We start from the raw sequence: 14,623 nt of genomic DNA on the forward strand, positions 1-14,623 counted from the left end.
GGATGCCCCAACCAGCGCAAATCAAAGATGGTTATCGGTCGCTTGCTGTACCTAGCTGGTCATGCAGGTGTTAGCCTTACGAACCTGGATTTCCAGCTCCTGGCTGTGAGCCGAGGTTGACAAGGACGCCGGAACTTGGCAGGGCATCATCTTGAGCCGATAGGGGGTCATCAATACGTTCCTAGGCTGCACCGATCACAGAGACAAGGAAACCTGACGGGAGTGGTAGCATCACAAGCTGGTCGTCGTGGACACCGCGAGAAGCGAGAAGCGAGAGGGTGGTTTGAAAGTCACAACGTGCGGAGAAGGCTGACTAATTTGGCGCTATTCTCGCGTTCTTTCCCGTGACGCGTAGCGCGTCGAGTCAGTCAGTCACTCCAAATTCACCTGAGCCTCACTCGCGCCTCATCGGTCGATATGGTAGCTGCTGCCACGATGCAGGATAAGCTCGAGCATGAGCACTCCTGCCGGGACTGCGCTGACACCATGCCTGGCAGACCTCCTTCGCACCTGCGTCCATCCTCCCTCGCTTGTCCTTCGAGTGGAGCACGTATTCGGGAAAGCGCATGCGGGTAGTCGTGGAAACGCCGTCGACGGTCTCCAAGAGGAAGAACAAAACTTGCAAGGACTCGGTCGCTTGGAGGGAGCTCACGTGGGCGACAGCGGTGTCTGGACCAACGAGTCTGAGACTACAAGCAGTAAGACGTATCTTCGCTCTGAAGGACATAAACCGCCGCCCACTCGTCCGCCGTTGGTACACCTTGCCCTCTCCGACGACCACCTTCAACTCCAAGCCGTCCTCCCGAGAAATCTACACGCATGCGAAGAGCTTCTGAAGCTACAAGTCGGGGATATTCTCACGGTCAAGAGGTTCGAAGTCCGAAGCGCCCCTCGATTGAATGGTCGAGGTCGCGTGGTCTACCTTCGTGTTCGGGATTGTGTACTAGCTAGGCTTGATCACGGCATCACAAACGTAGACGAAAGAGACGGTCTTGGAATCGAGGAGGGGGGCTTCTTGTGCCATGCCGATGTCGATGACAAAATGTCGACCAAGAACCCATCTCGAGAGGAGCGACAATCCCTGACAGCTCAATACCGAAGCTGGTCGAAAAAGCGTGACGGAAAACCGACACCACAGGGCGCCAGTCAATCTGCTTTCACAAAGAACAAACCACGGATGGTACAAGACGCCGACTCTGACGACGATGGATTCGATACCCTCGCTGTTGCTCAGTCACAGATTGACAGACGCCGTGAAGCTTTGCGTCAAATCCAGTCAGGCCCGGCTACGGAGAAGAAGCCAACAAGTCGACTTACAATGCTTGATGATCATAGTCAAGCTGCTACACAGAAGCGCTCCATTGCATCATTTTCTCCATTGCGAAGAACAGCTAAAGCTGAAGAGGCCGACTGCCAAGAGCATTTTCAGGGAGATGCCGCCGAACTGTCCGAGGATGTTGTCGCTGACTCCGTTCTTCCGGGCAGCCCGCGAAAGCTTTCTGCTCGTCAAGGACAAACGCAATCTCTTCCTTTCTCCAAGGAGGCACCTCAATTGCCACAGGGTATGAAGCGTTCAGTCACCACCTTATCATCTCTTCTCGCGGTTCCCACCCAAAAATCCTACCCCTGCCCGCCCCTTTTTGTCCTCATATCCTGGGTCTCTCCTTCCATAATCCACCGACCCAACACGCCCTTTCCGCCAAAGCGCCATCTCAAGATTCATGATCCGAGCATCTGCAATCGAATTTCGGGGCTTACTGTCGCCGTATTTGTGGACGCTCTAGCATTTCTACCCGAAGTAGGGACGCCCGCTTTGTTCAGAGGTCTCGTCATGAACCGGGTCAGGAATGGAGAGGATGTGATATTGAATCGGTATCCGCTGAAGGTGGACAGCCAGAAAGCAAAAGGCCGTGCTCTGGGTGATGCTGATAGCAAGGGCGCAGAGGAAGACTGGTTTATTAGTGATGAGTGGAAGTTGATCGAGATGGGCTATGACGTTGAGCATATGAAGCAGTGGTGGCATGAGCGAAATGCTTCACGAAAGGACGGGGAAAGGAGAGACAGATTGACGAACTCTGTTCAGGGTGATATCTAAGGTGATATTGCAGCATCTGGTCAGAAACCCAAAGAAGGTGTCAAGGCGAATGGACGACGTCTGCCTCAAGGCAGAACGTATCTCGAGCCTGAGAAAGACATGCGAGTGTATGAAGCTGGTACGTGAAACACAAAAGAAAGGTGAAGGTCAACGCAAGCGAAACTTTGCATGCATGCACTTCGCATAGCGTACATGTCTATTCTTCTCGACCTTTCAAGGGGCCAACATACGTTTCACACGATCACACCTACAAGTCCTTCAAGAAGGTCACGCTTCTGGATTTGACCGTCCTTCCTTCCGAGGCTTACACGCCAGGGTGTGAACATCGCAGGATGGCGGTCAGATCATCCGAGGGTCAAGCGCTGAGCTAGGGGAAGCCCCTGGTCTGAAACTTTCCTCACTGGATGGAGTGTGAGCCTCGCCAGCAAGGCAAGGCGCTCCCACGCCACCAAAACCTGGATTCGGAGTCACTTTCCATCAGTCAACGTTCTTGTCCGCCCACACAGACGCCTTCTAGGTGGCGCAGTCGCGACCGACTTCCGACTCCCTACTGGTGCGATACGTCTCCGCCTGGTCGACGACTTGTGCGGACAACCTTGCACCTAAAACGTGGCAGACTCCAAGGCGTTGTTGGTCTCGTATACAGAGTACAGCCACACAACTTCAAGCTCAAGCGATGCCACAGGTCCAGATAGCTGGTAGGCTGTCTTGTGTAACATTCAACTTGGCGGAAGTGACCCTTGGCGGCCACCACAGAAAATGTCAGCCTCATCTGCAAACCTTCTTTTCACTTCGTCTTCCGAATTCCATGAATGCTGTCCGGTCAGTTAACGGGGCGATCTTCTCCTCCCTGGATCAATTATGGTGCTTGAAGCAATCGGGGCATTCGCTTTGGCCTGCAACATCTTACAAGTCGTCGAGTATGGAGCCAAAGTTGTGGCCAAGGCTGGAAGTCTGCACCGCCCAAGTCGGGAGAGCACAACTGCAATAACTGACCTGGATGCGATCACTCAGCAGCTGAACAATCTCAACAACGACTTAGGCAGCTCAGCTGTGCCAGCTCCTTCTCAGGCATGCCCACTGTATGCGAGGCTGGCAGAGTGCAATGCCGAGAGCCTCCGGCTGTCTCAAAATTTCATAGACTTCGTCCAGAAGTTACGGCCAAAGACTACGGCGTCACAAGGCAATCCATCATGGGCAGCATCCTTTCGGTTTGCCATTCGGTTGAGATGGCATCAAGAAGAAGTCCAGGCATTGCAGAACAGTGTTTCTCATGCAAGGTCGAATCTCATTGTAGCATTCCTATTCTACATGCAGTAAGCAGGCCCCCAGCCGTTCGTTCGATCTGTTGCTAATTATGCGAAGTTCCACACAAGCGTCGAGTTCATCGCAGACGGCGCTCCTGGCGGCTTCGAATCAATTCGAGCAGGATATGCGGCTTGCCATTGACGACACCTCAAACAAGCTACACTGCGACATCGTAGCAGTGCTACAGCAGATGACTCATTTGAAGCTCCAGGACTCTGCATACGAGACCCATTTCGCCCAATTCCAGGCCTCGCATGCGGATGCACTCTTAAGGCTATCTGTCGGGATTGAGTCTATCATGCTGGAGCAAGAAGCCATCAGAACGACAAGCGACAAACAGCGAGCCCAAGTTGCTTAGCACCGCATATGCGTGAGCCTATCATTCTGCGACATGGCTTCTAGGTAGGATCAAATTCGCGAGGCACATGAAGGTACCTATTCCTGGATCCTAGCGCCACGCGATACGGCAGACAACGGTCTTAGTGATTTCCAGTCATGGCTGGATGCATCTGCTCCAGACCGCGGCCTCTTTTGGATCTCCGGGAAGCCTGGATCAGGCAAGTCGACACTCATGCGGTATCTGAATTGTCATCTGAAGCCTGCTTCTTGTACCAACTGGTTATCAGGGTATGGTCTTTTCGTCTGTCGATATTTCCTATGGAAGCCTGGGCGGGGTTTGCAAAAGTCCTTTCGAGGTCTTCTGCAGGCGCTCTTACATCAACTACTTTACAGTCATCAGTGGCTGATCGAGACTGTCGTCAGCGAGGAGAGGTGGCTGACTGCGTGCGCCACGGAATCTGAGCTACAGTGGTCAATGCTAGAAATGAAGACGACAATAGAAACTTGCTTACAAAGGATCGCGACTACGAGAAAGATTCTTGTCCTAGCTGATGGCTTGGACGAACTTGATGGAACAGACGATGATTGTCACGACATGTTAGACTTCCTTCACAAGTTGCCTCGACTTGGTTCCGTGAAGCTGTGCTTGTCCAGTAGGCCCTGGAACATCTTTGCCGACTCCTTCGATGGCCTCCCTCAACTTCAGCTCCACTTGTTCACCAGGGTGGACATTGAGAAATATGTGAGCCAGTCTCTCTCGCACAGCATACGCCTCCAGAGCTCCTACCTCCATAACAGTGGCCAAGGGGAGAGATTGATCCAGATGATTGTCGACAAAGCCAATGGAGTCTTCCTGTGGGTCCGTCTTGTTGTTCAAGAGCTTATGCGAGGGTTCCGAGACGGAGAGACCATTCGCACTCTAGAGAGGAAAGTGGGATCGATGCCGGCGGACCTTGATGGGTTCTTCAAGCGGATCATCTCCTCTATCGATCCGGCGTATCGCGCTGAAGCCTCCGCAATGCTCCAAACAGCTCTCTTCTGTCGGGAAAGCACCCCCGTAAACTGGCCGTGTTACCCGCTTCAGTTGACATTCCTCGAAGTGGGAGACCCAGATTTCGCAATGAGACCAAGCTGCGACTTTACTGAGCTAGATGTTGACGACCTGGAGGCCTTGGAGTATCGAATCGCTCTAGGAAAGAGGCGACTCAACAGTCGCTGCATGGGTCTGCTGGAGCTCATAACAGATGAATCCTGTCCAGAAGAACTTTCGCGGGAAGTCGAAGTGCTGTATCGACGATTTAATTGTGTCTTCTACACCCAGGTGGGGTTTTTGCATCGGTCTCTAATGGACTTCTTACTCACGGACGATGCCCAACGTATTCTGCAGCAATGCACAAACGGTCCCTTCCAAGCGCACCGCTTTCTATGTAGCGCAATGATAGCTGGGGTCCGTGCTATTCACGCCATCTGGACCGCACATTCTCCCTGGGACCGAAGCCATGGTAAGGAGATTGTCGACTTTGTAGCGTCGTCCCTGCTTGAAAAGACGGATGACGTGTTGGTGGCAATTCGCTGCTCAAAGGAGCTGGAGCCACCCACAGTGAACATCATCATGGGACGGCTAGAACCGACATTAGAGCTCCTGTACCACCTGTCGAAATCAGAATTTCTCCGTCCATCCCCGTTCAGCTGGTTTCGTGGTTTCGACCGTGTTGAGGACCTATTAGTCGCCGTGGCCATCGCGTACAACTTGACAGGTTTTGTAGCAGAGCACCTGACAAGGGACAAGGTGAAGGGAATTTCAGGTCCAAGCCTTCTCGAGAGAGCCCTGAAGCCACAATCTTTGAGGTTTCCGGACCCGGAGATGGTGCGAATTGTTCTGCAAGCCGGTGTGGACCCCAACAACCCTAGGTCTATTTGGTGGAAGTTTCTGCACGATGTATGTTATCTAAGATTGAAGATGGAGCTAGGGAGAGAGTATCTGCCGCCAGTTGCCGAGATCACTGAGATCATGATCGAGTGCAAGGTTCACATCTCTTGCCCAGCTGACATGCTGCCTGAGTTTGATGGCCTTGTGAAGGGCGATCCCGAGACGGGGGTTCTTTTGTTGAGGGACGTGGTCGAGGCACTAGACTTCACGGAGCGAGACCGCCAACGATTGCTCGCCGCCTTGAGCGAAGGAGGGCAAGCTGGAGCTGGGAAGCCTGGACAAGCCGGTGACGACGACAATGACAGTGGAGTTGACAAGGGCGAGGGCGAGGGCGAGGGTGAGGACACGCAAAGCAAGCCACCTGGGGCAAGTTCCGCCCGGCCAAGGACAATCGCTGCCCCGGAACAACTGATGCCCAGGAAAAGAAAAACAGACGACCGGCCCCATTGCGGAAAGGAACCCAAGAGAATGAACTACTTTAATGTAGTTCTGAGGCATGAATAGACTCGGCTCGCGGTCTTGGTGGGCTCGTGGGAGAGAGCTCGCCTTAGCAACACCGCATCCTGGCAACAGAAGTTTCATGTACACGGCAACGCCGTATGGAGTTACTCGTACTCTGGACGTACCCGAATCGCAACCTCGTCTGTACGTGCCGTGCCGTGCCGAACTTCCCCGTCTCGTACCGTCCCGACCCGATCCGTCTCACGAGGCATGTGGGCTCAGATTGGAATCGAATTCGCAGAGACCAAACACGAAAAACCAGTCGCCCGATACCTCGTACACACTTGCATGAAACCAGGTATTCAGGGACCAAACGACCATGATCGACCGGCCCACGTACGGAGTACATCTTCAACATATTTTTTCCATCAGGTTACGGGGAGGATATCGTGTCCGTGACGTGACGGCTAGTTAATTATAGGGACTTTATAATCTCGTCCTTCATTAACCCCATCCTCCGGATTGCTTAATTACGCCTTGAACAGAGAGGCTTTTACATCGGAGGACAGGACGGAGTACGGAGTACGGAGTAGAATTTTGGAGTGGTCTGAGCGTTGTAAGTGCTCTCGCTATTGCCGTTTATATACAGGGTGGGGTCTGTACATGTATTCAGTATGTACTCCGTACCCCTGTAGCAGCTTTCACCCGCGGCGTTCGGCGTCGGCATCCTCGTCTTCGTCGGCGATATCGTCTTCGTTACCAGGACACGCCAACACATGTGCCACCGCGCGGTATTCCAATGCAGTGTCTGTGATCCTGTTGATTCGATCTCCCAATAGAGCATCTTCGCAGTTGCGGCGCGGTATCCCAATGCAGTGTCTGTGTGATCCTGTTGATTCAATCACCCACCTAGAGCTTCTTCGCAGATGCGGGCGTTCAATGAACGGAACTCGGAACTGGCCGGAGTTCCATTTTCGGGGTCTTTCTCGCGGGTGCCGCGCCGACGGGAGTGAAAGTGAACTTGTGTTGGTTGATTTTCTGGTCTGGGGCTTTGTATACAATCTTAGCGTGCCGTCTGGTATTCCTTTCGTGGGTGGGGAAGACGGTGCCGCCTTGACGGAGACAGATCTGTAAGCGTGACTCCGGAGTGCAGAACGTTAAAACATGACCGGCCTTGATCGTTGCCACGTCACGAATACTGTACAGTACTCCGTACCGTCCCTGGTAGGGGCGAACTCAGTCCGAGACGTTCTACGCACGTTCTGATACTGATATCAAAAGACAGACAACGGACGGACAGACAGACAGACAGACAGACAGACAGACAGACAGACAGACAGGCTCGCTCGCTCACTCACTCACTCACTAGTCATGTCTCGTTGATCGTTCGATGCTATTCTAACTCAGGCGCCCCCGATCGTGTGAATCCGGATGCAATGCAATGCAAAGCAATGCGTTCTATCCCTACCCATAGCTTACCGTGTGGCACGAATCACTCGCCGAACCGTTCTCCAGGCCCTAATTTGAACCAGGCACAAGCTTGCCAGTCACAACCCCTTTTATACACCTCCGTTCCCCACCACGAGAAACTGTCGGTCCACCCCGGATACACGAATCCAAAGAAGACAATCAGTAATGAAAACGCCAGCCCGGAATCCAACGCCGCAGACATGGTCATGGTGTACTTGCCCCACCAGCCCGGCGCTCGTCTGCGGAGGAAGGAATTGAACACAAAGCACACGACTGCCCAGATGGAGAAATTCAGACCCGTGGCTGGTGGGATCCATGATAACGACCCAAAGAGGACGGGGAGGTTGATTTTCCGGAATATCGACTTCTTCTTGTTGCGGCCGAGGAGCCAGACCAGGATCGGCGCGATGAAACCAATCAAGAAGGCCCACACGAGCGGACGATAGAGAGCTCCCGGGCCGAAGAACCGTTGTGGCCCGACGACTCCCCAAAGGATGCTGCCGTTGAAATGCACGCGGGCAATGGGACAGTTGAAGCCGTTGATGGCCTGGGGCGTGCAGATGCCGGGGATGTTTATGAACATCCAATTCAGGACGGCGATTTGCACCAGGCTCGAGACGAGCGTGGCAACCATCTGGACCTTGAAGAGAAGCTTTGGCGGAATCTTCATGTAGTGTCCGAGTTTGAGGTCCGAGGAGAATTTTATCCCCTGCGCGGAAGAGATGTAGCAGTACGTCACGAAGACCATGTTTGCAACTGGGCGACCGGGGAAGACAACGCCGCAGATCAGTTGACAGATCAGGTACAGGCTGCTGTGTTGGTTCGTGATGGCCATGACAATGCCGACCGGGATGAAGAGGACGGTTGTGATGCCGAGAGCCATGAGGAGTCCGTACCAAGGGAGATGTACGGGATAGTATTCCACCACGAAGATGCCAACAGCTAGCATCGTCACGAATGTCAGGGCATACCACATCATAGGGACATCTTGGTACCGTCTCATGAGGCGATTGTGGACATCTTCTCCTCCCGCTTTGATGGTTTGGCTGTCGACTCTGTGGATCTCATCATGACCATTTTGACCGTTCGAGGACGGAATGGCTTGGTAGCCCAGGTTGTTCTTCTCCTGTCTCTCTTGGAAGGCTTGCTGGGATTGTCGCCATATGTCTCGACCATGCCAACAAGTCGTGTGTGTGATCAGAGCCGAAAGCGCAGCGAACTGGACTCCATAAGAGAGCACGTATGTGATGGGAAGGTAGACCTTGGAATAGTTGTCGTACGCGACCTTGTCGAACAGAAAGTCTGGGGTGAGAATTTTGCTCACATCGTATGGTTTGCCGGTGTTGTCGAACACGGCCGATGACAGGATCGGCAGGTAGGCAGAGAAAAGGACATTCTTGTAGTATAGGATGGGAGCAATGATCCACATCACCAGAACCAGCCCGCCGACCACGTTGGCCGCAGCCCACCAGGGTGTCAGAAGCGGTGATCCAATGTAGGCAATCTGGGCCCAATCGAACGTCAGAGGGAAGAGCCCCAGCCCCGATGCCACACCAAACAGATTGGCGACAACTACGTTCTTGGGTGCGAACCAGGTGATGACGTTGAAATAACTCAATGCCGGCATGATGAGTCCCGGGAAGAAATACCACAGGAACGCTGCGCTCCAAACATAGAGGAAGAATCTATAGCGGGAGACCGTCCAACCGTTGGCCGGCTTGTTCTCGTCCTTGTGCATGGTCGTAAACATGGCCGTCGACATCAGAGTGCCCGGCCAAATCATCGCTGCCGGGCGCACCAAGAATCGTCTCGTCAAGCCAGCAAAAGCGTACCCAAGAATTTGCGTGGAGATGGTCAGCAGGAGCTGGTAGAGGATCGGAACGTCCTGCTTGTAGAACTTGTGCTGTTCGACAATGACATCGGTGGCAAAGGCGAATCCGAAGGAGACGTTGCTGCTGATGTAGACGCAGGCATGTTCCTTCTCGTTCCATCGCCCTTGAGCCAGCCACAGCCGGAGTCGGCGCAGCCGAGTGTCCCCGAATCGTGGGTCTTCTCTCTGCAATGACCCCTCGACAAAGAACTGTTCCTGGTCGTCGGCGCGCTTGAAGAGAAAATCCCAAAGCTTCCCGAGGGGATGAACAAGTACAAGAGCGATCACCGGTGTGATGGCGACGCTGGGGTATCTCAAGGAGAAAAACAGATTTGTGGCGGAGCCCGCTATCGCAAACAGCAACGAAAGAATCCACATTCGTGGTGTGCTTATCGAGAGTGCCGTGTTGTCCGTAGCTGGGACCGACGCTCGAACTTCGGGATAAGGCGAGTTGTCGGGAGGATCATCGGCACCGGGCACGTATTCTGGCTCAACCTCTGAGCCGCTTCCGGTCCGTGTACTCGCGTTGGATGATTCGGCTTTATGCTCTGCAATGGGAGGTGCGAAGGAGGCTTTGGCATCCAGGCCCATCCCTACCTCACTTGCTCCCGACGACGACCTCCGCCGCGCCCATTCTGAGCCACGCTGATGCTGATGCTGTTGCCGGCGGCGTGGGTCTGAAAAGTGTCCATGCTCAGTCTCCAGGTCACCGGTCGACTGTATTCTCTTCCCCCGACTCTTCTTAGAGATATGATGGCCGTGCGAGAGCTCGTCTTCCGAATCTACGTCCGACTCGGACCTCTCATTCAGCAACGGGACGGTGCCGTATGAGCCGGTGCCCAGCGCAGGCGAGGAGCGGATCAGAAGAAGGCTGCGGGACATGATGGTATGCCAGACGCGAGAGGCCAGCCCTCGGCTCGTCTGGCTTCTTCTTGAGTCGAAGGGAGCTGTTACCGTGCGGGCGGCAGTCGGGTGGTGCGGTGTTCGATGTTGGCCAAGGGTGCCCGACTCGGTTTGGGACGCGGATTCAGATGATGCAACAGCATTTTGCTGTTCGCAGCACTGAGCGGAGGAGGATGAGAGAGCAGAGAGCTCGAGATCGGGTCCGATGGAGGGGGGGCGGTAAGAGGTACTGTGACTTGGAGCCTTAGCCTGACCCAGCCCAGTAACCATGGCATGGCAGATCAGGCAGATCCGGTCATGACTGAGCCCGCACAGTCAGGACACCGTTAATTAGCTGGCCGCAAAAAACGTGGACGGGAAATGGCGCATGGGAGAACGTCTCAACGTCAGTTGATGGGCAGGCGGCGCAGTGACACAGGAAACAGGAAACCCAGTTTAGGCGCGGGATGGAGCTGCGGCGGGAGGCTTATTGGCGGCCGCGGGCAGCTCTGGAGCCACTTAGGCGATCAAATCTGATAAGATTAGCCCACGCGTGGCCCCCTGAGAGTCTGTGCAGCCTATCACGTCACCACCAGGCGAGCACCTGACCACCGCCGGGCTGACTCTGATTGTCTTGACGGGTGGGACCCTCATTCTACAGTACACACAGCTGTCACCGACATCGGCCACATCACATCGGCCTTGCTTCAGCTTGATGAAACGCCAGTACGAGATACGAGTAGTACAACGTTATTTTATGCCTTTCAAGACATCTCCAGTCGTATTGTCCTTCCCTCCCTGCTCTGGTCAGAATCCACCTACGTCGGCTCCAGCCCGGGTCAACATGTCGTAAACTCGCCCTGGCAGCTTGTATTTCACAAGCCCGGCAAACACCATGAGATCCTTGGCCATGTTGCCCAACTGTTCTTTGACTTCGTTCGCATCGCCACCAAAACCCGCCTCCCATCTGCCTTCGCGGTTGATTCTGTCTCTTTCGCCGCCAATCGCACGCACCGCCCAGACCACGCTGACGCCCGCACACCGCGCGACAATCTGGGGAAGTGCTCCAAAGGCTGTGGCAGCGGCTCGGATTATCGGAATGGAGCCCTTTGCCTGCAAGGGTAACAAGCCCAGCTCATTCAGTTCTTCAAGCGCGGTCATGTAGCGTGGTGGATTGGCTTCCATGTGTTCTCGGATGATCAGCAACCGCAGGAGCGCCCCACTAATCTCTCGGTTCGAGCTGGAGATCTTGTTGAAGTAGGCCGCGTTCTGGTTGTACAGCTCAACCATATTCTTGCCCAGCTCAAAGGGGGACGAGGTTGATTGTGTGAGCGACAGCGAAGACTGGGGCTCTCCTCCTTCGGTGATGCTTGATCCGGGACTCTTACCATTCGAGTTTCGAGGTTTCAGTGGCTGCAGCTGCATTGCTGCTTGTCCCAAGTCCACTGTCACCGCGTCTGCCAGTGCTCGGTTCAGAACACTGATGACGTTGTCGTAATCTTCACAAAGGTGGTACAGCAACACCGCATCCGCGATTTGCCCGCGCTGGTCGGCGATCGCTGCGGATTGCCTGGTGATAGAACTCAAGAATTCTTCCCTACTGTCGAGGTGAATCAACTTGGCCCGTAACTCGATGGCACCAGGCAGTCGAGTGCCGTCACTGCGGATGTCGCCCAACAGTTTCGCAAATTCTCGGGTCTCCAGACATAGTTCGCGGAGACACTCGTGGCAGGCATTGGTGTGTACCTGGCCCAAGCTGGGAGGCCGCAGGTCGGAATTGAGGCATAACAAGGAGAGGTAGTCGACAGCAGCGGCTGGGAGAGCTGTTCTGAATGTTCCCGTATGGTACGCAACGAGTGGCACAAAGTTGATCATTGGCTGCTGAGTTGTCGAAAAGGTCACTGCATCCTGGGTTAGCATGGGTTCGTGTATCAAAATGGAGGTACCTACGCAGCTCAGTGCCAGCCACTGAGAAGTCCGACACCCTCAACAACCCGTAGTACGATAGAGCAATGGCAAAATGCACTGCGCTCAAAGGGTTGAAGCTGTGCAGGTAGTCGACTGCTTGTTCAAACATGCCAGCAAGGACTTGCATCAAGAAGAATGTGCCGTATCCGTTCGAGCCGTCGACCTGGCTTTTCTGGAAATGCTTTTGCCCGATCTCCGTGACCGTTTCGCAGATTTGGTCGAGCCCAAAGACCTCTCCAGAAATCTCCTCGAGCCTCTCCGTCTCTCGAGCAAGGTTGAACTGTAGCCATAGCCAGTCCTCGACACCCTGACCAACAACGTCCAGATGTCTTGAACCGATATCACAACGGCCAATCACTTTATAGCAGGCTATCCTGTAAGGATCAACCTGGTTCTTGGGGCTAGCTTTCGTACGGTTCTGGTACTCGTTGTCTATCATATCTTGCAGTTTGCGTCCCAACCGACGGTCCCGGTCCTTTGCGTAGCCCGTCAGATACGAAACGAACCGTCGCTCGATGGATTGGAAAGCTGGATCATTTTGGACGTAATCTGCTGCTTCTTGGACAAAGCCGCATCTCAGGAGGTAGAATATGAGGACCCAGCAGTAGTCGCCGTTCTCCCCATTCAGTTGTTGGAGCTCTGTCCCGTCAGGAGCCAGGTCCCGTCGTATCACGCGCAGTCGGATGTAAGCTCTTATGATGTTGGTGACAGTAGGCTGCCCACCCAGCGATGCCTCCCGAGGATTCTGCTCCACCTTGGTTTTTATCTCGCGGAAGAATGCACGTTCGAGATATGTTCTCGAACCATCCAAGATCTGTTTCTTCAGCTTCAGCATCGCTTGCGTTGAGGACGACTCGTCCAGATATGCATCGGCAAATTGTCGTTCTTTGAGTTCTGACGAGCCTTCTCTGGTGATCTCTCGGAGAGCCTGGTAGGCGTCCACGAGCTGACGGGGGCTATCAGCTTTATTTTGCTCTTCGGTTTCGGCGAATTTCTGTAGCAAAGGATATGCATCGTGTTTCACTCGAGCGCTACTGAGTTCTTCGACTTTGTCAATGAATACCTTCTCCTTGTTTCTGAGCTCTCGCAAAACCTGCGAGCTGGATCTTGGCAATCCAACTGGCGTGGGAGGAGCACCTTCGCTCCTAAAGAAGGACGCTGAACCAGCTCCCGATCCCGCGATGCCAATGATGGACTTTTCCAATGCCGACCGACCAAACACGCTTCTCGCGGATCGTGCTAAATCGGATTGTTCATGTTTGCCCCGCCTCGTAGTTTTGCCAAAGCCGCCGGAGGCTTGTCTCCCACCCGCCGGAGTTGATCCATCCTCGGGTGGCACAAGGCCAAAATGTTCCATAATTCTGACCTTTTGTTCTTCAAAGTCGACACCCAAGCTCTCTTCGATGAAGCTGTCAACTTCCCGATAGACACGGTCCATGCTTTCTCGCAGCATGGCGTCACGCCCCTTGACTCGGAGATCCCTCAGATACGCACTAGATTCATCGGCATAGGATTGTGCGGCGACCCGTGACACCGGTGCAGCATCATCAGGCCCCAGAGCCTGGAAGTCCTTGTAAGCTTGACCTGGCGCAACGCCGGAGCCAGCCAGCAGGTAATGAGCACGACTCTCCGACAGTGGCTCAGGTTGTTTTGTTCCGCGGTGTCTGATCTCTTGCGCACGTCTGGCCAGGTCGCCCAGGTCCATACTAAGGCTTGGCAACTCGTGACGACCATTGTGCTCCGCTGCCAATTTTGGCTTCTTCTTCTGGCGTTCAAGCAAAGTGCTGAAGTAGGCAGCGTCTCCGTTGTTTTGCGCAGGACCGGGTGGTGGTTGCGAGGCAGCAGGAGCCGCGGTATTTTGGGCGGTCGTGCTACCGAAGAGGGAGGAAGTCGCCGGCTGCTGGGTGTTCTGAGCGCCGAAAGGAGGAAGAGTCAGGGCGGGCTGCTGAGCTGCCAACGGGGCTGTTCCGAACAGACCTCCGGATTGGGTGGTAGTGCTCGTAGTGGTGGGAATGGAGAACGGAGTAGGAGCAGGAGCCGTACTTTGGGTACCAAAGAACCCGCCGGAAGGTGCGGCGCTTGAGGCGGCGCTGAGCCCTGCGAACGGGGCGGACTGAGTATTTTGTGAAGTCGACGGGTCAAAGATGGACTTGCGCTTTCCCTGGGCGTCCGTCGTGGGATTCAGGTTCAGACCGCCAAAAAGACCGCTTGACCCTGAGGGGCCTGAAGCAGATGCCGGGGGCCCGAAGAGCGACGACATGTTGTCCGACTCGTCTGGATGAGGGAGAAGTGGTGTGAGCGACGCTCGATCTCGCTGAAG

At 54.4% G+C, this 14,623-nt stretch overlaps 5 protein-coding genes across 5 annotated transcripts; 3 read left to right on the top strand and 2 right to left on the bottom strand.

Annotated features, from left to right (window-relative positions):
• Nucleotides 1-454: 454 nt before the first annotated feature.
• G647_06337 (uncharacterized protein) lies at nucleotides 455-2,095 on the top strand (the record flags this gene model as incomplete). The annotated part of the gene is made up of 1 exon (XM_008730659.1): nucleotides 455-2,095. One exon carries the CDS (start codon nucleotides 455-457, stop codon nucleotides 2,093-2,095), a length of 1,641 nt encoding a protein of 546 aa, XP_008728881.1.
• An 861-nt stretch (nucleotides 2,096-2,956) lies between these two features.
• On the top strand, nucleotides 2,957-3,761 carry G647_06338 (uncharacterized protein; the record flags this gene model as incomplete). Its single annotated transcript, XM_008730660.1, has 2 exons — nucleotides 2,957-3,411; nucleotides 3,461-3,761. The coding sequence occupies 2 exons, from the start codon at nucleotides 2,957-2,959 to the stop codon at nucleotides 3,759-3,761; spliced, it is 756 nt and encodes a 251-aa protein (XP_008728882.1).
• A 213-nt stretch (nucleotides 3,762-3,974) lies between these two features.
• G647_06339 (uncharacterized protein) lies at nucleotides 3,975-6,176 on the top strand (the record flags this gene model as incomplete). Its single annotated transcript, XM_008730661.1, has 1 exon — nucleotides 3,975-6,176. One exon carries the CDS (start codon nucleotides 3,975-3,977, stop codon nucleotides 6,174-6,176), a length of 2,202 nt encoding a protein of 733 aa, XP_008728883.1.
• Nucleotides 6,177-7,605: 1,429 nt separating this feature from the next.
• On the bottom strand, nucleotides 7,606-10,335 carry G647_06340 (OPT family small oligopeptide transporter; the record flags this gene model as incomplete). Its single annotated transcript, XM_008730662.1, has 1 exon — nucleotides 7,606-10,335. One exon carries the CDS (start codon nucleotides 10,333-10,335, stop codon nucleotides 7,606-7,608), a length of 2,730 nt encoding a protein of 909 aa, XP_008728884.1.
• An 807-nt stretch (nucleotides 10,336-11,142) lies between these two features.
• On the bottom strand, nucleotides 11,143-14,563 carry G647_06341 (uncharacterized protein; the record flags this gene model as incomplete). The annotated part of the gene is made up of 2 exons (XM_008730663.1): nucleotides 11,143-12,236; nucleotides 12,286-14,563. 2 exons carry the CDS (start codon nucleotides 14,561-14,563, stop codon nucleotides 11,143-11,145), a joined length of 3,372 nt encoding a protein of 1,123 aa, XP_008728885.1.
• Between the last annotated feature and the right edge of the window lie 60 nt (nucleotides 14,564-14,623).

The sequence above is a fragment of the Cladophialophora carrionii genome, assembly GCF_000365165.1.
Source record: "Cladophialophora carrionii CBS 160.54 unplaced genomic scaffold supercont1.5, whole genome shotgun sequence".
NCBI classification, from domain to species: Eukaryota; Fungi; Ascomycota; class Eurotiomycetes; order Chaetothyriales; family Herpotrichiellaceae; genus Cladophialophora; species Cladophialophora carrionii.